General features: G+C 48.4%; 1 protein-coding gene across 10 annotated transcripts in view; it reads right to left on the reverse strand.

Annotated features, from left to right (window-relative positions):
* KIF9 (kinesin family member 9) overlaps positions 1-27,580 on the reverse strand; it is a 69,956-nt gene that overhangs the window by 25,932 nt on the left and 16,444 nt on the right. For 6 of the 10 annotated variants that reach the window (XM_037849633.1, XM_037849682.1, XM_037849649.1 and 3 more), the window contains 15 exons: positions 22,903-22,986; positions 22,700-22,792; positions 21,731-21,878; positions 21,059-21,123; positions 16,471-16,548; positions 15,184-15,252; positions 14,280-14,486; positions 12,006-12,061; positions 11,190-11,280; positions 10,569-10,702; positions 8,878-9,072; positions 7,416-7,630; positions 4,416-4,592; positions 4,029-4,144; positions 3,561-3,665 (listed from right to left, as the gene is read on the reverse strand). In XM_037849633.1, the coding sequence (XP_037705561.1) occupies positions 3,561-3,665; positions 4,029-4,144; positions 4,416-4,592; positions 7,416-7,630; positions 8,878-9,072; positions 10,569-10,702; positions 11,190-11,280; positions 12,006-12,061; positions 14,280-14,486; positions 15,184-15,252; positions 16,471-16,548; positions 21,059-21,123; positions 21,731-21,878; positions 22,700-22,792; positions 22,903-22,986 (1,833 nt within the window). The remainder of the gene's footprint in view (positions 1-3,560; positions 3,666-4,028; positions 4,145-4,415; positions 4,593-7,415; positions 7,631-8,877; positions 9,073-10,568; positions 10,703-11,189; positions 11,281-12,005; positions 12,062-14,279; positions 14,487-15,183; positions 15,253-16,470; positions 16,549-21,058; positions 21,124-21,730; positions 21,879-22,699; positions 22,793-22,902; positions 22,987-27,580) is intronic. The other 4 variants (XM_037849659.1, XM_037849690.1, XM_037849668.1 and 1 more) reach the window with 4 other exon arrangements.

The raw sequence follows: 27,580 nt of genomic DNA on the forward strand, positions 1-27,580 counted from the left end.
CAGTGTGATCCAGTGAAGCTCTAGCCCCACAGGCAGAGCATTGTGCCCAGGTTTCTCTCGACCTCCCAGAAGACAAGTGGGCAGTGAAGATCTAGGGAAGTCACTCGGCTGATGGGTTCAATGCTGGTGAGTGATGCAGCTGGGCATGGTGTCTGGGCCATTGGCCCCCACAGTCCTGCTTCCTTGGAGCAGAAGTCCAGGCTCTCCCTGAGTGCCAGAGGCCAGGGCCAAAGCCAGTGCCATGCTCCCCAGGCTTCCCCTGGGTGATGAATGATTCCTGCATCCCACAAACCCAGTCTCCTTTAGGAGGCATGTGTTCACATTCTGGAGGTCAATTTTCAGTCCTACCTACTAGAGCAGCAGGTAGCATGGAAACTTCACACAGACCTCAGTGTTCCCCAAACTCAAATGACCAGTTCTTCTTGCCTGCAGACATGGCTTCCAGGCTGAGTGTAACCACACCTCTGCCCTCTCTCTTCCACCAGCCCTGGGTCTGACCTGAACTGCTCCTCTGAAACCCCTGGGGCTTGGCCTTGCATGCCACCTGGGGGCCAGCCACATGACTACAGAACACAGCCACTGCCAGGGATGGGGGAACAAGCTTTTGCTAATATCTAGTCCCTCTAAGGACATGTCCATCAATGACAGGCCTCCTTCCTCAGGCAGCAGGAACCAGAACAGATCTGCTCCAATGGTCAGTTTTACCACCTGATCTTCAAGTTCTCCAGCCCAGAAGGCCCAAGGGATGTGCAAAGTCTTCTACTGTAGGCAGGCAGGCTCAGGTACAAAGCCACCTGCAAAGCCTCTGTTGGAGCACAGCCCAGCAGTGACTGTGGATGCAGTCCTCCTGACCCAAGTGTCCACCTCCCTTGCATCACTCTGTGAAATTGGCCTGGCCTCCCTCCATCCAAAAATCCTCTACCACCAGCACTTGCAGTAGTGAGCACTCAGCTGCTGCCTCCTCCCTGGGCTGGGCTGGGCACTGTGGACAAGGTGAGGCCTCTTCTCTGAGCAAAGCTGGGAGGATTGCTCTGTGCACAAAGAAAGTTCCTTCATGGTGGTCACAGATGAGTGATTTCAGAGGCTGGGCAGTTCAGGCCCACTTGTCCCCACCCCATTCTCTCCCAAAGGCTGTGGGAGAGCTCTGCCTCCCCACGAAGATTTTCACGGGCAATCCTGAGTAAGCTCTTTGGAGACAGCTGATGGGGTCAAGGGAGCAGCCTGGCCAGGGTCTCCTGCCTTAGCCAAAGTCCTTGGGTCCTAGCAAACCATCCCAGAGGGACAGGGCCCTGTCCACTGATCTAGGCCTCCCTCCAGGGGCCAGAGTCAATAAAGCTTGTGGCTCACAGCATGAGGCCAAGTGGCTTCCTGGGTAAAACTCAGTCCCTGTCAAGCATTCTTTCTCCTGCTGAAGGGGTGGGCCCAGGCAGTTGGGATGAGCAGGTGACCCTGCTCCAAGCCACAGGTGATTGGACCAGGAACATACACATGACCCAAGGGGAACCAAGTTGGTTCTCCCTCTGGAAAGCTACAATGTAAGGAGTCAGGTGATACTGAGTGCAGGGGCTGGTAAGTCTTGGAAAATAAGGGCAGGGCAGGTGGGGGCCAAGACCTGGGACTGAAGATGTGGGCGAGACAGAAACTGAGGGTAGTGGGAGAACAGTTATGGGAGGGAGCAGACCTCAGGGAGAAGCTAAAGAGAGGCCTGGAGGAAAGAAGGCCTGAAGGGAGAGGAGCCTGGGTCCTGCTTCCTGCAGGTGAGCTCTGCAGCCTTGTTAGGCAAAATGGTGTCCTGGACTAGCACAGGGACATCATCTGAGAGCTTATTAGAAATGCAGAATCTCAGACTCCACCCCAGATCTGCTGCACCAGAATCCATATTTTACTAAGACCCTCAGTGATTCACGTGCATAGCACATGGGTGAGGGTGAGATGCACTGCTCCATGGGACCCTCGGAATCTAAGTAACAAACCGCATTCATTCAAGCCTCTCTGCATGGGTTTTGGCTCCTGGAAGCCATCCAGGTCAGGGAAGATTTCATCTTAAGCCTAAATGTAAAGAATGATTCAACTGAGGGAAGGCCTCTCTAACTACGAGGCAAATCCAGAAGCCAAGAAAGGAAAGACTAATAAACTTGATTTTATTTAAAAAAAAAAAAAAAAAAAAAAAAAGATAAAATAACTACCAAAAACCAAAGAGAAGTCAAAAGAAAAATGACAAACAGGGAAAAATATTTGTAACTCATAGCACAAAGAGATAATCTCCGTAATATATAAAATTAATAAAATAAAGACCAACAACGAATAGAAAAATGATCAAAAGACATGAACAGGAAAAGAAATTAAAATGCCCTCAAGCATATGACCTCACTCATAATAACAGAAACACAAAGCTACATTGACAGACTAATTTTCACCTTCCAGATTAGAAAAAAACTAAAAAGTGGAATAATGAATCTTGCGGACAAGCCTACGGGGAACAGATATCCCATATCCTCCAGTGGGGGTACGGATGGCTCCAGATCTAGACAGGTGATTTGGTACTATCAAAAGTGCAAATGTCCCTCTGACCCAGAAACCTGCTTCTAAAACTTACCTTTCACATAGATTCACACATGTGTGAATTCACATTTGTACAATGTTAATTATCACAACATTTGTAATAGTAAAGAAATGGAACCTCCTAAATGTCCATCAACATGACATGGGTTAGATAAATTATGATCTATCCCCACATCAGAGCACTACTATGCAGCTGTAGGCCTGTGGATGGACATGGAGAGACCTTTAGAATGTTAAGGATTATTAGGATGTCAGGATCTTTAAGTGGAAAAAAGCAAAATGCAGAACAATCTGTAGGGGAACTCCAGAAAAAAATGACAGGGATTTGGTGGAAGCTGGGAGGAAGGGGGTTGAGGTGCTTGAACTTTTATGCTTTTTAATGTTTAAACCACCTGAATGTTTCACCTATTGAAAATGTAAATAAATAACCACAAAAATATTTGTAAAAGAGTGAGCTCCCTCGAGCCCCACGTGCATCTGTCACCTGCTGTGTAAGAACTTTTCGGGGCATAGAAGGGTGCCTAGCACACAGGGCTCTGTGTTCTGGCTCTAGGCTGGGCCATGGCAGAATAGAGACTCTCTGTTCCAGCTGGACCCACCCAGGAAGGAGGGTCCCTGGCCACGGTCAGCTCTGCCTTGGCTGCATGTGGTCTGGTGTCCACTGCTACCTGTCCAGGGTGGTCCCTGTTGGGAAAGTCCTCCCCGACAGACTGTGGCCTCAGGGGATTCCCAGACCCTGTCTTAGGCTATGAACCACACCTGGGCTGGCTTAGTGCTCACCAGCATTCCCAGGCTTGGCCACAGTCTGAGGAGCCCCAATTGGGTCCAGTCCAGTCCCAGGATTCTGGAGCTGGCTAAGGGCACCCACTGACTGCAAGTGACGCTGGATCTCCCTGGACTGGTACCATCTCCCCCCTCCCTCTAAAGCAGGGAGTATGATCCTGGGTATTCAGGTAATGGGGTCCCTGAGGCCCCCACCCTCCTGTAGACCAAGTCACCTTCTGTTCTGTCTTGACTTTAGCATTGTAGAAGGAGATGGAGTCTGGGCCCTCGGGCAGCACTGTCTGCTGTAGCTGGCTGAACTTGTCCTGGTCATCTTCTCCCTGGGGGAGGCCCACACCCACCACAGTCCCTTCAGCCTGGCATCATCAGGACCTACCATGGCAGGGCCTGTGGTGAGCATCCAGAGCAGCTCACAACCACCCCCAAGCATTTCTACAGATACTCTGTCACTGCCACCTTGGCAGGATCAGCCACTCAGAAGCACGGCAACAGCAAGAGTGGTTTTGCTGTGCCCCCATCCCTTGATAACTGGGAGAGACCTGTACCTGCCCCCCTGCCTGGGCCAGCCTGGGAGAGGCTGGGAGCACCCCACGTCCTGCCATGTTTGTGGAGAGAACAGAGGCCAAAAGGGCACTGCCCCACACTCATCCATCACCCCCCCCCCCCACCTTTGTGCCACTCACCAGAGACACGAGCCTGTTAACAGGTACCATGCCCGGCCGGATACTGCCGCCTGGCTTCAGTGCCACCTGCATGTCCTCAGGGATGACGAAGGACTCGTTGTACCAGATGTCAAATTCTGCGAGGAGGCAGGGAGACAGCACCATGAGGTGTAGGAAAGCCCCTGAGGAAGCAGGCAAAAGCTGTGTGTGCCTGTCCCAGTCTCTACCCCCCATTCACTCCCTACCCCAGGGTCTCAGCCTTTCCCCATCTCCATCTCCAGCCTGCACAGTCCTGAAAACCACACACCTGAAGCCCCTGCTCGGCCCGTCTCGGCCAGAGAAAAGCTCTGAAGGTGCTTTCCAGGACCCGGGCTGTGGCCCTGCCCCGCACCTCCCTGACTGGCACACCTGTGAGCAGGCGGTGGCGACACTGGTCCACCAGCTGCTGGCAGTACTGGATCTCAGCCCTGAGGTCACGCAGGTCCTGGTACTCGCTGCGGTACTGCTTCTTGAGGTCTTTGAGCTTCAGGATCAGCAGGAATTCCTCCTCGTCAATGATCATCAGACCCTTGTTCTCATATTCACCTGCAGGAGGATGGAGGAAGTGAAGGAATGAGGAGGAAACAACCTGGGATGGGGAGAAGTTATTCAGGAAAGAGGAGACAGTGCTGGCAGAGCATGAAGACAGGAGACCAGAGGAAGGGCTGGGGTGTGGCATGCAAGTGGGCACAGCATGAAGGGGGCCAGATTCCAGGGGCCTGTTATGTTCCGCTGTAACCTGAACATGTCTCACAGGTTGGGAGGGAGGCTCAGATCACTGGGGTCACACTGGCATTTATGACAAACAGGAGGGGTGGGCAGAAGAGAGGGTAGAGATGCTCATGCTCCACATTTATTTTGATGTTAAACCCCCACAACCAAAGATATTCATTCAGCAAAAATTCCTATTATACAAATGTTTGCTTTTTTGGTAAAATATATACATGAGTTGCCATCACTGGCTAATACCACAAGGCACTTTGGGCAAGATTCATCATTAAGAACAGTCAATGTAAATCCACATTTCAAATTGCCTTCTGGATGAGTTCAACGTTTACCAGCTTTCTTGTTAGAGATGAGTAGACTTTTTTGTCACACAAAATTGCTATCGGAGAGCTCCAGGAGGGCAGGAGGGGTCAGGTGTCTATTAGCCATCTCCCCCAACCACAGTCTTTTTGCATGGGGATCTTTTTAGGGTTTGTCAGTTTGACGAGGGTTGTCGGGTTAAGACAAGACAACATGGTCTGTAGAGCCACTCATTCAGCTGCCCACTGGCCATAGTACCTTAAAAGCTCAGCAAAACGTGTCACATCAACCCCCCCAGGTGTGGGGCTCTCACTGCCTCCCCAGGACCCCTGGCAAGTGAGTCCTGTGTGGGACCTGAGATGTGTGATATCTGATCTAGAGCTGGAGTACAGGTGCTGGAGGAAAATATTAGCACTTCCACTGATGTTTACTGGGGAAAAGTAAGAGATTAAGAATCACTGATAACATTAATGGAGAAGCAAGGATCCCAACTCAAGGCTTCTGGGGTGGAGGTTGGGGAGAGAGTTCAGAGTTACCCTTGCCAGACCCCTTCAAAGCAGAGTGGCTGGCTCTGTGCTGTGTGACATCCCTGATGTGGTTACTGTGATAAGCACAAATCCTTTACCGAGTAGCCTTTATCCTGTTGAGACAGGGACTGACTGGGAACATCTTTTGTATTGTCCAGAGGTTTTATGCTTATCTCCAAGGGAAAAAACCCACAAAAATGTAAAAGAGTTGAACTTAAATATGATTTTGAATTTTTCTTTTACAAAAGGCAAATATTCCAAACTCACTGACCTTTCTGGGCCAAGTGAGCACCTAGCTCTTATCCTGAAAAATGAATTTGCTTAATCTGTCCACTCAAAACAAAGATGGAATTTTAACAACCATTGGGAAAATAACCGCTTTTGGAGGAAAGAGCAAAAATGTTTATTGGTACCAAGAGAAAAAAACTAAGAAATATTTTTAAAATGGTGCTTACTTCCTCTTTTTCTCATCCTTTGAAAATGTCCATTTTCAGGCATATTTAGGAGTAAGTGAAATGTCAGCAGAGCAGCGTATGTGTGTATCATCTTAAATACGTAAACATGTAATAAGGGTTTGCATGTTCAAAGAAGGTGTGGGCAGAGGAGACAAAGAAGTGTTTGGAGGTTCTTTAAGACCTTCACCTCGTCCCCTCCCTGGACATTCCGGATGTGGGTATGTCCGGAGCCACCAACATGGGCCTTCACCAGTTTCCCAGAACTGTGGAGGGCCTTGCCCTCTGGAATAGTGTCCCATGGTTGGTCTGTAGGGTATGAGCATATTGGCCCCAAGAATTTGGAAATAAAGTTTCCCTCCAAGAAGTAAAGGAGTAAAATCCACCCCCTACAAGTGAGATGATCCATCCAGCCTGCAGAAACAAACCAGGTGAGGTCTGGAGCTGCCCCAGGTGATCAGGGAGGATTCTCATGAAAGCTGATCTGGAATGGGGTTGTGATATAGCAAGAGAAAGCCCAGTAACCTATTGTGCACCTTTCTGGACAAAGACAGTGCAACTGAGCCAGGAGTGTGAACAAGAGTTTGGTCTCTGGACCACCAGCCTCAAGGGTGGGGTGCTCATTTGTTAAAGCACAGATTCTGGGCCCACTCCAGATCTCCAGGGTCAGAACCATTGGTCGGGCTGGGAATTTGCACTTGACCAGCCCTCCCAGAGGAATTCTTTGCACACTTAAGCTTGAGGTCCTTGGCCCACAGTGCAGGTGTGAGCAGAACCTGCCACTGGGACAAGGGCACGGGGTCAGGGTAGCCACACAAGGGTTTCTGCTTTCTGAGTCGGCCACACACCTTCTTCCCCTGTACCATCTGCCCTAGGAGAGGAGAACTTGTCAGGGGTTTGGCATGAGGAACACTCTTACTAACACCAAGCCCCTCAGCTCAGTGGTTTCTGTATTCTTATTTCCAGTCTCTGGTGGTCCTGAGCAGCACCCCCACCTAGCCTGACCACCTCCTGGGCCATGAGACCACAGAAAGACCCAGGCAGAGGTGAGGTCCCTGAGACCCAATGGGAGTCACCAGCTGCCCATCTCCCTGGGGCAGCCTGTGCAGGGCCAAGGACCTGTTTCTCCATGGACAGCAGGACACATCAGTCGGAAGGTCCAGCACCTAGGTCTGAGGTGATACTGTAATGGGGAACCAACAGGCAGAGGCTGGCTGACAGGGATGGACTCTGTGCTGTCTCCACACCAGAGCCCCTAGTGGCCCCTCCCCACCCTGGTCCTCCAGTGCCCAAGGCTGCCCCATTTGGAGTAGGATGATTCTGATACCTTACACCCCCTCTTGCCATCCATACATCTTGTTTACCTTGCTTCTCCCTTAGTGACTTCTGAAAATTTAGTGCCTCCTTGGTCACGTCAATCTCCTGCTTGATGGCGTTGATGTGCTGTGTGGTCTCACTGGCCCTTTTCCTCCGCTCATTCAGGATGGATTTGTTTTCTTTGAAGATACGGTTGATCTCACTGCCCCGCTCGTTCTTAAACTCCTCAAAGGCAACAGGCTTGGGGGGCGGGGTGCTGGGCCTAGAAATGGAGAGGGAAGGGGAAGGGGAGGAAGAAATGGGGTGGCTGTCCTGGAGCCCCGGGGCACATCTTCCTTCCCTGGGGCTTCTGTGGGCAGGTGGCCGGGAATCCTGGGCACCATCTACTCCAGGTACAAGCTAAACTGTGTGGGAATCACTCCTGCATCTCTGTTTTACACACAAAGGGGCGCATGCCCAATGCAGAAAATGAGGAAAGCAAGGACAAAGGTAAGAAACAGAAAAACAAAAACCATTCAGTACCTATGGGCTACGACACTTTGGTGTACCTCCTTCCAAGGTGTCTTCCTCGATTTATTTTTAAACGGATGAGGTCACACATATATATAATTTTGCATCTTGCTTTTTTCATAAAAGCATTCTTTCATGCTATTAAAAACTCTCTGAGAACTCTAGTTATTGAGATGGAGGATGAAGAATTGGGGCAGGAGAAAGTGGAGTGATGCCTGCAACCTACTTTGAAATACATTTTTAAAAAAAGATGGATGGATGGATGAATGGATGGATGGATGGCGAGAAAGATGAACACATGATGAAACAAGCATAGTAACATGTAGTTTTAGAATCGGGGGGTGTTCCGTATACAGCTGCTCACTGTACAATTCTTTCAACTTCTCTGAATGTTTGTACATGTTCATGAGCTGGGGAAAAAAATTGTCACACATGCCCTTGCACACTCCAGGAGCAGAGATAATTATTCATTTAGCACTTTCCTTTATGTTGGAAATTGAAGGTATTTTCAAGAAAATTTTTTGCTTTTATAACTGATGATGCAACAAACATCTTTTTGCATAAGTCTTTGTCTACATTTCTAATTATTTCCTTAGGATAAATTACCAACAGAACAAAACAAAACAAAACTGAATTACTGACTTACCAGGGAGGGAAACTGGGTGGTTTGAGGAAAAGGAGGTAGGTTTGTACCCTTTCACACCTTGAAAATTTTACACCTTTTGAATGTATTACACAAAGAAAAAAACCCACCTAATATTTGCTATTTGGAGGGTCTAAAATGATTCCATATTTAATTGTGTATCTTTGATGACACCTGAGATTGGCCTCTTTCGCATGTCTATAAGTCATCATGTTTCTTCTTTTTGGACTATGCTCCTAGTTTTTGCCTGTTAGTCCCTATTTTATTTCTCATCTATCTGCAGGTACTCTTTACATATTGAGTGTCACACTCTGGTTTTGGCTAATCTGGTGCAGGAGCTAATGTTAGGTAGTCACCTGGGTAGGCGAAAATCCTCCTTCGGGGAGTCTGAAGGAAGAGGCTCGAGACTGGAGGTCTCCCGGTCCCGCAAAAGCACGTCTTTGATATCCCCATCCTTAGAGGATGGGACCAGCTGAGTCTTGGAGGTGGATATCATATCTAAGTCCTTGCTACTCACAGGGCTGCTGGCACCTTCCTTTCTTGCCAAAGAGCTGGAAGGAGAAAGCAGGGAACCCCGGGGCCCAGTTACAAGAAGTGAGGTAATTCAGATGCCACAGGGAGTTACCTTTCTGAGTCCTCACTATACCAGGAGCCCTACCACACCTCCGCTCCTATCTTGATCATATCACAAAGCAAAGAGTATGAACCTTAGCCATGCTTCACCCTTTCATTGGAATGAGAAGCCCTCCACTGAGCAGTCTCAGCAGATGACACCTGGGAATAAAAGGGCACAGATTCCAGGGATTAAAAGCCAGTGGATTGGGGGAGGGGGGGCACGGGCTTTCAGAAGCCACCGTGGTTGCTGAGGTATAAGCCATACAAAGTGTCCCCAGGAAGGACCTACAGAGCACCCACCCAGGTGCGACTGTCTGCGGATGAATGGTAGGGCAGGACAGGTCTGTCCACTGCTCTGACCAGTCCATGCCCTGCTCTTCTCTTGTAACTCAGTGTCCACGCCGGCTCCCAGGAAAGCAGCAAGCAGCTGCGCACCCTCTTCTAGTGATGGCTCACAGAATGACCTCCCTCTAGAAAGCCACTACAGGAGGATGCCCATGGCTCTTTCCCATTTCCTCCTCTTCTCTTTTTGCAAGAAGTGTGGCTTGGGGATGGAGCCTCAACCCATTTTTATTATGCTGACTACCCAGTGGCAGAAAAGAGAGGGCTGTGGTGTGACTGCCTTTCCTGAAGAGACGGGAGGAGGCCAGGGGCATCTGGCAACATCTGCCACCCAACTGTTGCCCTGTACTTGACAATTTTCTTACAACCAGCTTCAGCCCATGTCCTTTCACAAGTGATAATAATAACAGCAACATATATCTACTGAGCACCTTCTGTGTGCAGAGACTGCATTCATTCATTTAAGCTCACAACCACCCCAATGGCTTTGATGCTATTATTATCAGTCCCATTTTAGGGACGAAGAAGGGGAGGCACAGAGAGGCCTTGGGTGTAAGAAGTGCAGAGTCGGCTCTGGAGCCTGTGCTCTTGTCTGCTGCTACACAGCACCTCCTGGGGATATCGGCTCATTAAGCAACCATGGACACCTCCCACCTTACACTCAATCAAGTCTTGTGTGAAAGGTGGATTGGAGTGTTCAAGTGATGTGAAGGACTCTGGGGAAGGGTGGGGGGAATCACGCCCCTAGGGTAACACCTCTGGTTTCCCTGGTACTTGGCCACTCATCAGCAGCATGACCTTTGGAAGTGACTTCCCCTTTCTGAGCTTTGGTTTTCATATCAGTAAAATGGGGACAATAACTCCCACTTTGTTAGTTTGCTGTGAGGATGAGGTCACCCCTGTGCTATATGGCTGGATCAGAACTGGCCCCAGCCTGGTCCCCACAGACCTCACTAGTACTGGGAGCAGTGATGTCCATTGTGACCCCACAGTGGTTGAGACACTGGCGGTCAGCTCATGTCCTCCCTTTCATGCATTGAGGAGGGCCAGGTGCTGAGCAGGTAAAGCAAGAAGGCCACTCACCACTCACCTGAGCTGGTCTTTGAATGCTTTCCTGGACTTGGTTTTCTTCCCAGGTTTGATGGAGAAAGGGACAACCCCAAGCCCGAAGCCTTGTCCATCGGACTCACCCACTAGGCGGCCATTAACATCCACGAGCCCTGCCTGGATGGAAAGGCCGGTCCCAGAGTAATGGGTTAGAGTACAGGTTTGGACCCCTCAGGGTCTGCCCATGCCCCACCTCAGCATATGTGGGCCAAAGGCTTGGGGTGAGCATGTTTCTCCCATATCCTGAGACATGGCTGCTGCTGAGGCCAGTTTCAGGCTGTCCCCGACAGAGCTGCCCATGACCACCCCCCTAGATGTCCACTTTCCACATTAACCCCTCTCACCAGGCTGGGGCCTCATTCCAAGCCCTGAGGATCTTAAAGCCTGTTTTTGGTCTAACTCCAGAAATTGGTCATGTTCCGTATTAGTCATGTCTCCAATTTATGGAAATCATTTTGAATTCATGTGTGATCTACTCTTGTAAGGGTTACCCATGCTTAACCTGGTGTTACCATTATCTGTTGCAACTCTAGATCTGCTTTAATGGAGGATGCCTGAGGTCTCTGGAAAGGTCTGAGGACAGGAAAATCTGAGGTGTGCTTACCTTCTGGACAGCAGAAATGGCTGCAAAGTCATTCTTGTCTATGAGGGTGTACTTCCTGCGCAAATTGGACTCCACTTCCTGTTCCTGTTGACTTGGGAGAGACAGTGAAAGAATGCCTTGCATCTAGGGCCATGCTAAACCCACTGGAGCAAGAACCAAGTGCCAGGGTTAGTCATCTGTGTGAGCCCCTCTGTGACAGAGCTATGCCCTCATCATGAACCAACCAGACAAAACAGATAAAATGAATTTACCGTCCCACCCCCAATACACCATCGTCCAACCCACAAACCTGCAGGGGCTCCAAGATGACATTTAACAGCACTGTAAGACTGCCTCTGGGCCATACTCCCCCACCTGGGTTCTGTCTCTAACAGGCCTCTCAGAATCATTTGACCAGCTCCTGTGTACCACGCAGCAAGAGCCCCTCAGGCTACAGACGTGTCTGTACCCAAATAAACCACAAATGCCCCTGGGGAAGGTGGGGTATATCACCATGCTCTGTTCTAGCCATTCTCAGGGCTGGTGCTCCATAAAGACCTGCCCAACTAAAGAACTCCTTAAACATCCTCCTCTCTGAGAGGGCTGTCATCCCCACTTCCCCCAGGGGAAGCAAAAGGCAGGAGGATCCCACAGCTCAGCAGCAGAGACTGGCAGGGACACTGGGAGCCTGAGCACGCCCTGAGAATTCTGTTCTGGTTCCTCACACATGAGAGAGGGGAGAAGGGAGTGCATATGGAAGCAGGTACCCCAATAGTCAACGGAAATGAAAACGGCAGCCTGATGTGGAAATGGGCTGGGAAATGGGGAGTCCCTCACCTCAGAACCACCCGGAACTGATTGAACACCTCCTGGATCTGTCTGAGGTTGATTATCTGGGAGGAGAGAGAAGGGCGGAGATTAGACTGCAGGGAACCACGGGACCAAGGCTGTGTCTGTGATAGGAGAGAAACCAAGATCCCTTGGCTGACCCCTGGACCATCTGTCTCGAGAATGGGACAACAATAAACAGCCTCTCAGCAGAGTGGCAGTCAAGCTCTCCTCAAGAACAGAGACACATCTGATTAGAACTTTAAAACTAAGTATTTACTGAGGCTATAAAAATCACCTTTTCTAAGTTGAGATCGCTATAAAATTAAAATGACTCGGTAGTTCCTGAAAATAGTTTCTAAGAAAAAATTTCTTAAAAATGGATTGTCCTGCACTGCCAGTGGATTAAATGTAAGGGAATCTGAACTGCTGCTGGGTAACAGATTATACACTCCTTGCAAAGAATAAGTCCTCGTCATCATTTTATCTATAACAGTCCCAGTTAATTAGCATACTTCAGAGCTGTGTAGTTGAAAGTGCACTGGACTCAGGAGATTGTGGTTTGAGGCCCCACTCTACCATGTACCAACTGAGTGATGTTTGGCAGTCAATCAGCATCTCAGAGCTTCTGTTTGCTCATCTGTAAAATAAGGGCAATAAGTCCTATATCTCAAAGTTTGTGGGAAAATCAAATTATGTAATGGTCCTAGGTGTGTTTTAAAGATTGTAAAAATATACAAAGATATTATTATTTTTTGTTATTATAATAACTGTGTATTAGCTATTTAAGGTTGCAAGAAAGGGACCTGCTCTGATGTATCATTACTCTGGGCTCCTAATACATCCTTCTGATACAGAGAGGCACCGTAAGCCTTTGAAGATACGTTAACAGCAGCAAACCGTGCATAAAGAGACAACTCCAGTGCAAGTATAAATCAAGACTGCTTCTATGCTTTATCACAGAGAGGGTTTGTTTGGTACAGATTGCAACCATCCAATCTGGAGAGCTCCCGTTGGATGGGATTTTGCACCAAATATTCTCAGAGGGACATGGCTTTCCTGGTGTCACACACTGATCCCTGTATAATCAACACATGTGGCTCAAGCCACTTGACTCCTTGGAAAGTACTTCTGAATCTTCAGAACCTGTCCAGTCGGAGGTGTGCCAAAGGTGGCATGCTGGGCATGGTCTACACTGGGCGTGGTCTAACTGGGTGCAGGCAGTAAGGGGCTGCATTGTCTATAGAAAATTTAAAAGCAATGATGAAACCCACTGCAAGTTTGATCTGCTTTTCTGCTTTTTATTATATCCATGTGCTAGAAATGTTAAAAACATCCGTGATAAACTATTCCTCCCCAAAGAAATCTTGTGTTGGTCTAAGCTCTAAACAGTTGTTGTGGATTCTGTTGGGTTTTAATAATATATATGTAATCTTCAAATTAGAACCTTTTTGCTACTCAGCCTTTAATAAACACTATATATTAAAAAAAAAAAATGGATTGTCCTCAGCAATCTCCTGCTTCTAAAAGTTCCACTTTGCCATCTTCCAGATGGAGCCCATTTGTGGGCCTTTCTGCATGGGCACAGACATACACACCTGTGGCTGGAGGAAGGCCATCAGCTTTCTGGCCCTAAAACCCATAAGCATTACCCTTGATCAAGAGTCAGTCTGGGACTGCCCCTGCTGGGAGGCCAGAAGAGCCTGCTCCTCAGTTGTCCCCAGGCCTGCCTCTCACAGCTGCCCACGGTAACAGGCCCTGGATCTGCCCATGTGGGTTCCTGATGAGGGGTTTGATGCCCTACACTGTGAATGGGATGCATCGCTCCTCATGAGGACTCTTACCTTGTGCTTCTGCAGTCACCCCCTCCTTGACCCACTCCAACATGGGACCTGAGGGGTCTGCGTTATAGACAACCAGCACGACCACCATCCTTTATCGGCCTCACTCTGCTGGGCACAGTCAAGCACCTGAGGCCCTTCAGCTCAGTTAATCTCAACTCAGGTCCCTCCCCACTGAACAGGTGAGGCAACTGAGGTCCATAGGGTAGGGCAATTAGCTAAAGTCAGAGAGAAGGCAGCCGAGCTCAGATTCGATCCTGAGCAGCCTAGCTTGTGACCCCCATGATGGGCCACCTCCTATATGGTGTGTTCAAGGCTGCCATCCACTCTGTGCAACACCAATCGCCTCAGGAAACCCTAAACTCGGAAGCTGAGGCCATGATGGGCTGAAGGGCCCTTGGTGCCAGGGATCCAGTGCCACCCTCCTGCCCACTGCACCCACACAGTGTGAGGTTCCAAGGCCAGCACAGCACCCATCAGGGTGTGCCCTGGACAAGGAGACCCAGATCAGCTGGGCCTGGCAGTCCCACGGAGGGCTCCTTACGTCGATCTCATCCAGCGTCCCCTCCAGGTACCTCCGCACCTGCGAGTTGATCTGGGCAATCTGGGCTTCATCCATGGGGTCGTAGGTCACAAGGGTGCGGTTGGCCTTGGAGAAGGATGCAGAATATGCCAATAAGCTCCACAGACCTGAGCCCAGCTGGGGCAGCAGGGGCCATTCTGGGAGCTGAGACAGGAAGGGTATAGGCCCTGGCCACCCAAGCTGGCTCCATTTCCTTTATACTAGGTGCTGGCAGAGAGGGCCTGAGACACAGGTCAGGTGCTCAGGTCAAAAACGGACAAAGGGGTGGAGGCGGGAAGGAAAGGCCATGAGATGTGAGGCCTGCTGCTCTGGGCAAGGGGGCTCTGCTGGCCAAGTCCCAGCAGTCTCTGCAGGATGTGGGCCACAGGAGAACTCCTGCTCCACTCATTGCCTCCATGGTCCCTTGCTGCTGCCCACTCCCCACACCTAGCTGACCCCACCTCCTGTGACCTTGACCCTCTGCCCCCAATACCCCTGCCCACCTGGCATCTTTACCCCTGGCCTCTCTGCCCCTTGTTCCTCCAGCCTCCCTGGCCTCAATCTCCTATACCCTGGTCCAACCCACCTCTCTGCCCCCCAGCCTCTGTTCCCCCAGTCTTCCTGCCTAATTGCTTCCCCTGATCTGGCCTCTGTCCCTTGCTCACCCACCCTTCTGCCCATCCAACATCCCTGCCCTGGCCCCCTTGCCCCTTTACCACCTAGTCTTCCTGCTCAGCTGGCTCCTCCCAGTTCCCCTAGGCTCCCCCTGCCTCTAGCCCCTTACCAGGCTGTCATGAATGGCCAGCTCCTGCTTGAGCAGTACCAGCTCCTTCTCCAGGTTCTTGACCATCCGCTGCCAGGGAAACAGCATGGGGAAGGGGGATAGGGAGGACTATCAGAGAAGCCATCCTGCCTCCCCTACATGAAGTGCAAAGGTCCCCACCTTGTGCCCAGATATCCCGGCCCTTCCTGGTAACCCACAGAGTCTGATCTCAGCACCCAGGCATCTCTCCCCCTGCTGGCGACCCCTCCCCCACCAGGGCATGTTTAGGGTCTGAAAGGGCGGCCCAGTGGCCTCTGCCTCTTGCAGCAGGTGAGACAAGAACCAGAGTGAACACGGCGATCCCAAGGGCTCAGGCTGTTTCCAGCTACCAGGATAATGGCCCGCTCAGTGCAGCCCGCCATCTCCCAGGACACTTTGCAAATGGACAGACTTCTTCCAAGACGTACCCTCATCCTTCCCCAACCAGATCATCAAAACAACTTAAACCATTCCCCACCGACAGTTACATATGTTATCTTCAATTTTTTGCTGCTACAAATAATGCTGCAAGGGTGTCTTTGTACTTTCATCTTTGTGTTCTTACAGATGTCTGTGGGATAATTCAGTAGTCTACGAGGCTCTATGTGATCCTCTCCCTTGCCTCTTTCCTACTGCCCCCCTGGTCTCACTCCACTCCACCCCAAATTGGCATGTACACTCTTCCTCAAGCATGCCTGGCACACTCCCACCTCTGCATCCTACCCTCCTGCCTGGGATGTCCTCCCAGGTATTTCCATGGCTCCACTCCCTAACTTCCTTCAAGGCTTTGTTCAAAAGCTACTTTCTAAATTAGGTTCACTCTGAACCCCCCACTTAAAATTGCAATCCCCTCCCCACCCCTGCAACTCTCTTTAATTTTTATCCTGCTCTGTTTTTTTCCATAGCAAGTAACACTTTCTAACACACTCTAGACCAACACTATCTCATACAACTTTCTGCAATGATGGAAATGTTCAATGTGGTAGTCACTAAACTAGCCCCATGCAGCTACTGAGTACTTGAAATGTGGCTAGTGTGACTGAGAAAGAGAATTTTTTATTTTTTTTAATTTTTAATTAATTCAAATAGCCACATATGAGCAGAATTCACCTATTTATTATGTTTATTATTATCTATCTTTTCCACCCCCTGCAGAATATAAGCTCCTTGAGAACAGAGATTTGTGTGTGTGTAAACTCAGGCTTCCCAAGTGCTTCCAACCTGCACAGTTCCCCACAGGGGTTTGCCTGTCCACAGGCCCCTTATTACCTCGGCATCATACTTTTCATTGATGGCAGGCTCAGTGGTGACCAGCTTCATCCTGCTGGCGAATCGCAGTGAAGACAGCTGAAAAACAGACCAGACAGATGTGAGGTGGCTCCCTATTGAAGCCAGATCCCAAGGGACCAGTCTTCTCAGGGACCTGGCCTGCCCTCCTGATTCTGCAGGAGGCCTTGCCAACATGCGCTGGCCCATTTCTCCAAGGGGACTGTTGACAAAAGGGCCCTCAGCAGTGAGGTCCCCCAGTGTGGTGGGGAGACGAGGAAATAGGAAGTTGACAGAGGAGACAGACGGCAGCCCAGGCCTCATCTCGTACATTATGAGGGTATGCGCTAGTCTATTTCTTCATGCAAATCTGACCAGCTTCTACCTCTAGGCTTTTCTTAAGCAATGACCACTTAGCCTAGTGTATGCTTTCCTACCCTGTCTGCCTTCCAAAGTTCTACCCTTTCTCCAAGGCCCAGCTCAAAACCTGCTTCCTCCCTGAAGCCCTTTTCCAGATGAAAGGCCTCTGCCTCTTCCACAAACCACAGTGCACCCCCTTCGGAAGGGTGGCCCCTGATTCCTCCCCTTCACACACTTCTCAGAGTCTAGACCAGCATTTTCCAACAGCAGTATAATGCAAACCATCAATGCAAGCCACATACATAATTCAAAATTTTCTAGTAACCACATTAGAAAAGGTAAAAAAAGCAGGTGAAATTCCTTTTAATAATATATTTTATTTATATGTTAACTCAATATATTTAAAATATTAGTAAGTCAACATGCAATTAATATAAAAAATCTATTAATGAGCTACTTTACGTTCTTTTTTCATACTGCCTTTGAAATCCAGTTTGTATATTATTACACAGATATCGTATCTCAATTTTGACTCACCACATTTCAAGTATTCAATAGCTGCATGTGGCCAGTGGCTGCTATCATGGACAGAGTAGATCTAGCCCAGAGCTATGACTGCTCAAACTTTACTCTGCTAAGACTTCCCTGGGCCACCTCCTGGGAATGCAGGTGCCCAGGCCCACCATGGAGTAGATTCAGTAGTCTGAGTGGGAATGGGTGGTTCTGCCACATTTAAAGGGCTAGCAGGGGGTTTAGGGCAGGACCATTCTGGAGTGATAAAACCTGGACTCAGTCCACCAACCTTGGCCAAAGGTGTCCTCCCCACCATATACAAGGGAACTCTATGAGATTTGGGCCAAGAATCCTGTCACTGCCAAGAGCAGTCCCCTATCAAACTTGTCCTCTATATACATCTCCCTCAGGAACCTCTCTGCTGCTGAGCCATGAGGCCATGTCAGGAGACGATTGGGTACTGAATCCCTGCTCTCTCAGTCTCTCTTCAGCAAGGCTTACGGCTATCCTATATGACCTTCCATGAGGCATCTGGGGGCTAAACACACACAAACCCTCTGGGCCCCCCCAGAACCCAGACTCTCAGCAGAAGGGCCTCAGCTTTCTTGGCCCTTCATTCCATGAGTGGGTGCATGAGCCTTATCATAGGGTTACCTGGCTCAGGCTCTGTTCTATGTGCTTTATGTTTGCTAACTCACTTAGTCCTCCCACGCCCCTATGAAGTAGGAGCAAAGTCAGCCTTGTTTTATAGATGAGGATACTGAAACACAGAGGGGTCAAGCAACCTGCCTAAGGTCACAGAGCTGGTCAGTGGTAGCGCAGGAATCCAACCCAGGCAGTCTGGCTGCCAAGTTTGTTCTCTTAACTGCTGGGGAGAGGACCTGTAAAAAACCCCTTCTAGTGCCCTGGGCCCCAGGGATGGGGGTAGGGGTGAAGTGGGGGGTATTGGGGGAAGGTCTGGAGGGTGGCCCAGAGCAGAGATTTGCCAGGTGATGGGGGAGGGGGGAGGGCACTCCTGATGGAGGAACAATGTGGCCCAAGTGTGAGGAAGGCGAGAGCCAGGCAAATAACTGAGGCAAACAATGAGGGGACAGCACAAGAGGAGGCCCAATGAGTGGTGGTGGTGGAATTAAGATGGCCTTGAGTGTGTGAGGAATCATGGTTTCTCCCATAGGACCAGCAGGTGTTAAGTGTGTGGGAAATGTGGACCTGAAGGGAGGGCGGAATTGGAATGGCCTAGTTAACCTTTGCTACTCAGCGACAAAGCCCCAAACTCAACCCAGCAGAGTGTGTGTGCACACATGGTGTGTGAGGGGAGTGAATACCAGCTGGCCTATAGGTCTTTGACCAATTTCTTGTGAGCAGAGATATCTGCAAAACAGGTAAAAGACTCCATTGGGAAAGATGAACCCCCATAAGGAGGCATGCTCCAAAGAGACTGAAGGGGCCCCTGGGCCCACAGAGTGACGTCTCAGGGTTCCTGCCCAAGACTCTGAGGAGGGGCAGCCAATCAACGGTAGTTGTGGCCGGAGGCGGCCATGTGAGCAGGCCCTGGGGAAACAGTTGCGATGCTGTGCCCCCCTGCACCAATGTTTGGGGAGGGGCAGAAGGCTCCTCCATGGCACTGAGGAGCAGCCAGTGGTGGCAGAAAGCAGGTCCTGAGGTCCCAGCCCCATGCCCTACTGGGGTCCCTCGGGGAAGGGGCCCTGAAATGGGGAAGCAGGCTTGGAGTGCGGATGGGCCACCTGGAAGTGGCCCAGAGGAAGGACTGAAAGGGCTCTTCCTTGGGGAGTCTGGTCTGGTGCGTAAGAGCTTTGCCACTGGCCACGAGGGATTCCAGACAGCTCTCACAACTTCTCTGTACACTGGGGAGACACCTGCCTCACAGGGTCTCTGGGAAACTTAGTGATGTAGTGTTTAATGTGCTCCTGCAGCAAGCCCTCGGGAAGAGGTCATTCGAGTTTGTGTCGTTTCTGTGCAGGAGCCAAATCAGACCCTCCTGCACCAAGCCCAATAGCAACACCAATGCTACAGTTACTCATGCAAACACACATGCAGTGTTACTGCATAAAGCAACACAAGCTATAACAGGAAAATTTTTAAAGTTTTAAAATGTCTGGAGAAGAGACTGATTAGCTTGCTCACTCTAGTCTGCTTTTATCCCACCATCCCAAAACCTCGAGACTCCTCCAGCAGTTCCTTTGGGCTCTGTGGGCTCAGTTCTGGGCACCCAAGAACCAAGCAGTGTGGGCACAAGCCCCTGAGGACAGCAGGTACTAGGAGATTCACTTCCTTTGCCATGATCATCTCGGAATGGTGGAAATAAGAGGAGAGGGAGGGTATCTGTCTTCCTAGGAAAGCAAGCCAGGAGGCCCAAGTTTCTTAGGGCCTCTCTTGGGGTTTAACCATGCTTTGTTATGAGATGAGGTTCCCGAACACTCCCTCTAGGGATGCTGCCCGCACGTCAGCTGGGCCTCTCCTTGCCAGCTGCCCAAGTCCCAGGGCGCTGGGTGTGTGGTGGGAGAGCTCCCGCTGGAAGCTGGGATGGTCCCTAATACGTGCAGTGGAGGCCCTCCAGGAGTGTCTTGCCCCACAGCATTCCTGGAAATGACTGGCTTCATGTAAATGGATTCTTCAGGTGTCTGAAACTTGCCTGAAACATCCTCGCTTGAAAAGTAAAATTTTTAAGGAGAGCTTTCCTGTCTGATTTATGATGGGGGCCACTTCTAAGGAAGGGTGAGGACAGAGCCCTAGCCTGGAGGTGCCTGGACTCACCTGCATCGCTACCTCAGCCCCATGTTGGGCTCTTATTACTGCTCTGGACTCATAAGCTTCTCCCCTCACCAGGCCACCCTGTGTCTTGCCACTGGGTTAGTCTCCCTGAGTCACAACTCTGACCACAGCCCTCCCCTATTCAACCTCCGTGACAGGTCACCTACAGGAGAATGGCTAAGGTCTCGGCCTGGCCACCAGGGCCCATCCAGCACCCCCAGTTTCCTCTCTTCTCTCCTTCCACTGCAGTTGGTCCGGATGTTCCTCGTGTGGGCCACACCTTCAGTCCCTTCACTCTGCAGGAACACCTCCGCTAGACCCTGTCACCAATCCTTTAACCCCAGCTCATTACTCAGCTTTCCCCCCAATTCCCACCCTCCCCTGAAGTGCCACCTCCAGCTGGGCCTCACATTACTTAGGGACATGGCTTATCTTCTTTCCCAGGTTGGAAACTCTGAGGCCCAAGGCCACGTATGTCTCATCTCTACCACACTGCTACCCACACTACCCACCATCTTGCACGTGGCAGGTGCTTAATACCTGTCTGCTCACACCAAACTTACAACCACAGCCTGCAACCCTTGGTGTTCTCAAGGCTTTAAAGCATATGTTGATCATGAAGAACAATGAACCAACTCTCTTGCTCAATCCCTGCACACAGGAGCAGCACCTCTGGAAACATGGCCCTTGGCCCCCCATCTGACTCTCAGCTAGTTCCCATGCCAAGCCTGCCTCCTGCCTTGCCCTCTTCCCCAACACAGCTTCTGTCCCTTTGTGTTTAGTGTTTGGATCCTGGGGCTCTGGGCCTCTCTCAGAGATTTTGGCTCTGTCCTCAACAATGTCTATGGCTAATGTGCCAGCTTAGCCAGCCTGGAGCCAGCTTCCCCAGCCCTGACACTAGAAAGGAAGGAATCCAGCCTGATCACATTGGCTGTCTTTCACATACCGTCTCTTCTAACTGGGCAGCTTCTCCATAGACATTTGTCACCAGGACCATGTTACAGTTTCCCCCTGCAGAAAGCAGAACACAAAAGGGCAGTGAACCACTTGAGGCCGGTAGGGACAAAGGGGACACAGCCAAGCATGTAGGAGGCTGGGAGGCAAGGAGAAGAGAGAGTGAAGGGAGAGAGAAGGTCACATTTACCTAAAAGAGAGGTGGAGGAGAGATGATATGGTGGGGGGAGAGGGGTGTAAGCCAGGGCTTTGCCCATGATGGCACTCAATGAACAACTAGACACCAATGACTGTGTCATCATTGAAGGGCTGGGAACAAGGGAATGACAAGACACAGCCCCTGCTCCTCCATCACAGAGGCTGCAGGGGAGGGCAAGATATCATGGGAGAAGCCCTCCACCTGGGTCTTCAAGGCTATGAAGGATTCTGCCAGCTGGCTTGGGGACGTGGGGAAAAGGGAAGGTATTCATGGTAAAGGCAAAAGCTTAGGCAAAGGTCCTGAGGAATGAACAGCATGGCATGTTCTGGGCACCTGCCTATTCACATGTCTGAGGTCACTGTGAAAGGCCTGCAGGACAGCCTGTGCCACAGAAGGGCAACTCCATTACCACCAGCAGGTCTGCGGAGCAGCTGCCTCTTCCCTGAGCACCAGCCACACTCTCACCTAAAGAGTCTTTCAGGGCGTGGGTGAGCTTGCACTGCCTGAAGGGGATGTGGTCCCTCTTCTGGTCCCCGAGGGCAATGATGGCTTGCTCCAGGAACGACAGAGACTTGTTGATATAGGTGGCTTCCTTCAGGACTCGGCCCTCGGACTACAAAGCAAAGGTCAGTTCTACTTCGACAGAATGGAGAGGCTGCCCGACTAAGACGGTTGCCCTCCTGGTTCAGGGTGACACTGGAGGTCTGTGGCCAGGCCAGAGCCTCCTTCCCAGAATAAGGGTCTTCTCTCAAGGCCATGGGATTGCATCCCATCTTGGGCTAATATCTGTAACACTAAGACTGATAGGAATACTCGTGCAGATGTTCACATGAACACTCATATGAATATAAACACTTACATGAATATTCATACCAATACTCAAAGATTCCTACTAATAAGAAAACATATAGGACTACTTGTGGAGATACTTGTACAAATATATGAGCAAATATTCCTATGAATATTCACACAAACACCCATATGAATGCACATACAAATGCTTACCTGAGTACTCCTGTGAATAACTTGTGCAAATACACTCATACCAATATTCACTTGAAATTAAATACTCATGCAAATATTCATGTGAATACCATTTTCATATGCAGAGTAATGCTAATACCAGTAGGGAGCAATTATTAAGCACTTACTGAGTGCCAGGCACCTTGCTAAAGAATTTATGGGGCATCGTCTCATTGATGCTTACAAAAGTTCTCTGAGGTAGGAACTGCCCCTCCACAGCACCTGTTCCACCTCTGCTAATTCTGTCCCTCCAGATCCTCAGGGTCAAGCCCACATACTCCGATGCTCCGGGCCTTGCTCAGGACTGTGCTCCCGAATGCCAGGTGAGACACGGCCCATACTTCCGCAGCATTAGGCTGGAAACGGGGCCCATGGCTTGTTGAGAAGGACCCTCTTCCTCCTCTCACTTACCCCAGACTTCCCCAGCCTCTCAGAGCCTGCTAGATCCACCAAGTTGATTTTAGAAGTGATGTACTTTTCATCCGACAAGGTCCGTGAATGGGCCTACGAATCATCCAAGCAGAGGTTAGACTGTCACAGGGGAAACTTCTGACTGAGCTGGCCCCCTGGGAATTGACTGCCCCTCCCACGCTGTTCAAAGAGCTTATACCTACCTCCATGTAGATGGTAAAAATGCAGTGTGACCTGGAAGAGTTTTTGTTCAGTGTGTGGGAGGCTATAATCCTGTTGGTTTCTCCCTGAAGAGAAAAGAAAATATAGATAACATTCTGAAAAATTAAAATAACACGGTATTTGGGGCATTTTTCATCTGTATTGACAGCTACACAAGTAACCTCATAACATTGCAATCAGCCAGGCCTTCCAGGCAAGCCTCTTTTATAAGCTAGAAGATAAGGAGACAAATTGTAATCTGAACAGCACCCACTGAGCGCTTACTAGGTGCCAGGGCCTGGGGTAGGTACCATTCATGTCTCTACTTTTCTAGATGAGCAAATAGGCTGGAAAAATGACCTGCTCAAGACCAAGGCTTCATAGCTTGAAAGAAACCTAGATTTGAGCCCAGGCCCCATGACTCCAAGTGCTATACCTTTCTTTCTACTTAAAAAAAAAGTTTTTTACTAAAAAATTTTTTTATTAGAGCAGTTGTAGGTTTACGGAAAAGTCATGCAGAAAGTATAGAATTCCCATAAACCCTCCCCCACCCCACCCCATAGTGTTCCCTATTAATATTTTGCATCAACATGGTACCTTTGTTACAACTGATGAACCACTATTATTAATAATTATATAATTAAATATAGCCCATTGTTTACATTAAGGTTCACTCTTTCTATTTTAGTTCTATGGCTTTTTCTTTTCAGTTTAATTCTGGTAATATACATGCAACATAAAATTTCCCAATTTTACCACTTTCAATTCAGTGGTGTTAATTACATTCATAATGTTATGTTACCCTCACCACCACCTGTTATCAAAACTTTTCCATCACCCCAGACAGAAACCCTGCATCCATTAAGCATTTACTCCCCATTCCCTACCCCCACCCCAGACCCTGGTAACCTTTATTCTAGTTTCTGACTTTGTGAATTTGCTTATTCAAATTATTTCATATCAGGGAGATCATACAATATTTGTCCTTTTCTGTCTGGTTTGTCTCACTCAACATGATGTCTTCAAGGTTCATCCATGTTGTCACATGTATCAGAACTTCATTCCTTGCTACAGCTGAATAATATTCCATTGTATGGATACAACACATTTTGTTCAACCATTCTTCTGTTGATGGACACTGGGTTGCTTCCGTGTTTTGGCAATTGTGAATAATGGTGGATGGTATGAATATCAGTGTGCAATTATCTGTTCAAGTCCTGCTTTCAAATCTTTTGGATACATACCTAGCAGGGGAATTGCTGGGTCATATGGTAGTTCTATATTTAACTTTCTGAGGAACGGCCAAACTGTTTTCCAGAGTGGCAGTATCATTTCACATTCCCATCAACAAAGTACAAGGGTTCTTTGTACATTTTTCTACCTCCTGGTCAAGTCCTACAACTTTGCACTATATCTCAGCCCAAAACATGAAGGTGGTTTCCATTTTTGCAACAGTTATGGACTAAGCATTAAGAAACCTTCCTACTACAAAACACCTAAAGATGATGGGCAGAATATTTAAAACTTCCCTTTGAATGCACAGTTGAGACTGCAAGGAAGTAAGGGAAGTACCTACAGGCCAGACACAAAGCAGGAGCACGAATCCAGGAACTGGAAGAAGCAATCAAGGTTCTTACTGCCCTAAAATGCCCACCAGGTGCTGTACAGCAATAATCTCTGAATTTCTCAGCCTTGCTGGACAGGTTGGACCTTCTCAGCAATGAAATTAACATGTTATAAAGATAGAGAATGTCTCCCCCCGCCCACCAAGAGCCATTTGCTCTTCAAATTCTAAGGTGGTAGATCTGGAGACACCTGTTTCATTCCTCCCTCCCCTTGGAGTCATCTACTCCCATTCAAAGGGCAATAAAACTTTTATCTCTTTACATTCCAGGGTAGAGATTTTCCCCTCCTTTCTTAAGAGAAGACTGGCAGAATAAAAGCTAGCAATCTGTCAGATGAAGTTCTCATACAGGCTACAACATGGATGAGCCTTGAAGACATCTTGTCGAGTGAAACAAGCCAGACACAAAAGAAAAATTCAGAAAGCTAAGTATAGAATTACCATATGACCTAGCAATTCCCCCGGCATATAGTTACATGAAATAACTAGAATATGCAAATTCATAGAGAAGATTACTTTCAGAGTTGGGTGAGAGGGGATGAGTACAGAGTTTCAGCCTGGGGTGATGGAAGAATTTTGGTAATGGATAGTGATGAGGGTAGCACAACATTGTTAATGTAATTAATACCAGTGAATTGTATACTTGAAAGTGGTTAAAATGGGAAATTTTATGTTGCATATATGTTACCACTATAGAACCATACAACACAAAGAATAAACCCGGGCCAGGACTGGCACGCTCCCAAGGGTGGCATTTGCAGGGAGTACCCCGCCCCCCACCCAGTGGGTTGCCCTGTCCAGTGTTGAGGGGTGCTGCCCATGGGCAGGAGACCTGGGAGGGAGTGACTGCCCCCCTCTGCCCAGGGCAAGACGACTATGACCGCCTGCGGCCCCTGTTCTACCCTGATGCCAACGTCTTCCTCCTCTGCTTCGACGTCACCAGCCCAAACAGCTTTGACAACATCTTTAACCGGGTAGGTTAAGTCATCAGAGCTGGGCAGCCCTGGATGATATGTCCCTTTGAGCCTCCTGTCCTCCATCCTCCAATCCCATCCAAGTTCATCCTTGGCATTCAATTGTCATCTATTTAGACTTTTTTTTTTTTTAGTTGTGGAAACATATATACAGCCTAAATTTTCCCATTCCAACCCCTCCCTAGCCTTCCATCAGTGGGATTAATCACATTTAGAATGCTGTAATGCTCTTTCCCACCATCCATTACTAGAAATTTCCCTTCACCTCAGACAGCAACCCTATACTCATTTCTTAACTCCCCATTGCCCCTTCCCCCATTTCTCTTAACCCATACTCTACTTTTCATCTCTATGGTTATATTCTCTGATAATTTCTTTGTGTTTACTGTGGGGCTTAAAATTAACCTCTTAAATCCATAACAATCTTGTTTTTCTTTGATACCACCTTCACTTCAATAGGATACATAACTCTGTTCCTATACTCCTTCATTCCCCCACCTTTATATAGTTGTCTAAAATTACATATTTTACATGGAGTTCAAAACCACTGATTTGTCATTAGAGTTTGTGTATTTTATATCATGTAGGAAGTAAATAGTGGAGTTACAGTTCAAAATTTATTGACTTCTATTTGTATTCCATTGTGGTTGGAGAATGTGCTTTGAGTATATTCAAAATTTTTTTTTAATTTATTGAGGCTTGTTTTATGTCCCAGCTTATGGTCCCTTCTGGAGAAAGATCCATGATCACTAGAGAAAAATGAGTGTCCTGGTGATTTGGGATGTAAGGTACTATAATGTCTCTTAAAATTCTCTTTATCTCTTTCTCCTTTCTTTGTTTCTCTGTTGGTAGGGCTCCCTTTAGTATCTGAAGTAGGGCAGGTCTTTTATTGGCAAGCTCTCTCAGCATTTGTCTGTGAAAAATTTAAGCTGTCCCTCAAATTTGAAGGAGAGTTTTGCTGGATAAAGTATTCTTGGTTGGAAATTCTTCTCTCTCAGAATTTTAAATATGTCATGCCACTGCCTTCTCACCTCCATGGTGGCTGTTGAGTAGTTACAACTTAGTCTTACGTTGTTTCCTTTGTATGTGGTGAATTGCTTTTCTCTTGCTGCTTTCAGAACTTGCTCCTTCTCTTCAGTATTTGACAGTCTGATCAGAATATGTCTCAGAGTGGGTTTATTTGGATTTATTCTATTTGGATTTTGCTGAGCATTTATACTTTGTGTATTTATATTGTGTAGAAGGTTGGGGAAGTTTTCCCCAACAATTTCTTTGAATATTCTTTCTAGACCTTTACCCTTCTCTTTCCCTTCTGGGACACCAATGAGTCTTAAATTTGGATGTTTTATTTTATCTATTGTATCCCTGAGATCCATTTTGATTTTTTCATTTTTTTTCTCCATTCTTTCTTTTGTTCTTTCATTTTCTGTTCTGTGGACTTCTAGGACACTGAGACGTTGTTCAGCTTCCTCTAATCTTGTATTGTTAATATCCAGAGTCTTTTTAATTCGGCCACAGTTTCTTTTATTTCCATAAGATCTTCTATTTTTTTATTTACTCTTGCAATGTCTTCTTTATGCTCTTCTAGGGTCTTCTTTATGTCGCTTATATCCTGGGCCATGGTCTTCTTGATGTCCTTTAAATCCTTTGCCATGCTTTCGTTCCTCAACTGTAGTTCTTTGATTAATTTTGCCAGGTACTGTGTCTCTTCAGATATCTTGATTTGTGTTTGGAGTTGGATTCTCCATATCTTCTGGTTTTATCATATGCATTAAGATTTTCTGTTGTTTTTGGCCTCTTGGCATTTGCTTTGCTTGATAGGGTTCTTTCAAGTTGTAAAAAAAAGATACCAATCTACTTTTTCAGAAACATAGTTTGGTGGCGTACACTTTCTCTAACTAACCAGCAGATGGCATCTGTGAGTCACCTATATCCCTCGAGTCAGTTCTCCACCTTGTCCCTGTGGTGTGTGGGGAAATGATTCTTGTGGGGTTCAGTTGGAGAACTCAGTTTGGGTGTGTTGCTGGAGCCGTCCGCCCTGAACGTGGGGCATGTGTACGGATGGCCAGGGAGGAAGGGCAG

The sequence above is a fragment of the Choloepus didactylus genome, chromosome 1, assembly GCF_015220235.1.
Source record: "Choloepus didactylus isolate mChoDid1 chromosome 1, mChoDid1.pri, whole genome shotgun sequence".
In the NCBI taxonomy this organism is placed as follows: Eukaryota; Metazoa; Chordata; class Mammalia; order Pilosa; family Megalonychidae; genus Choloepus; species Choloepus didactylus.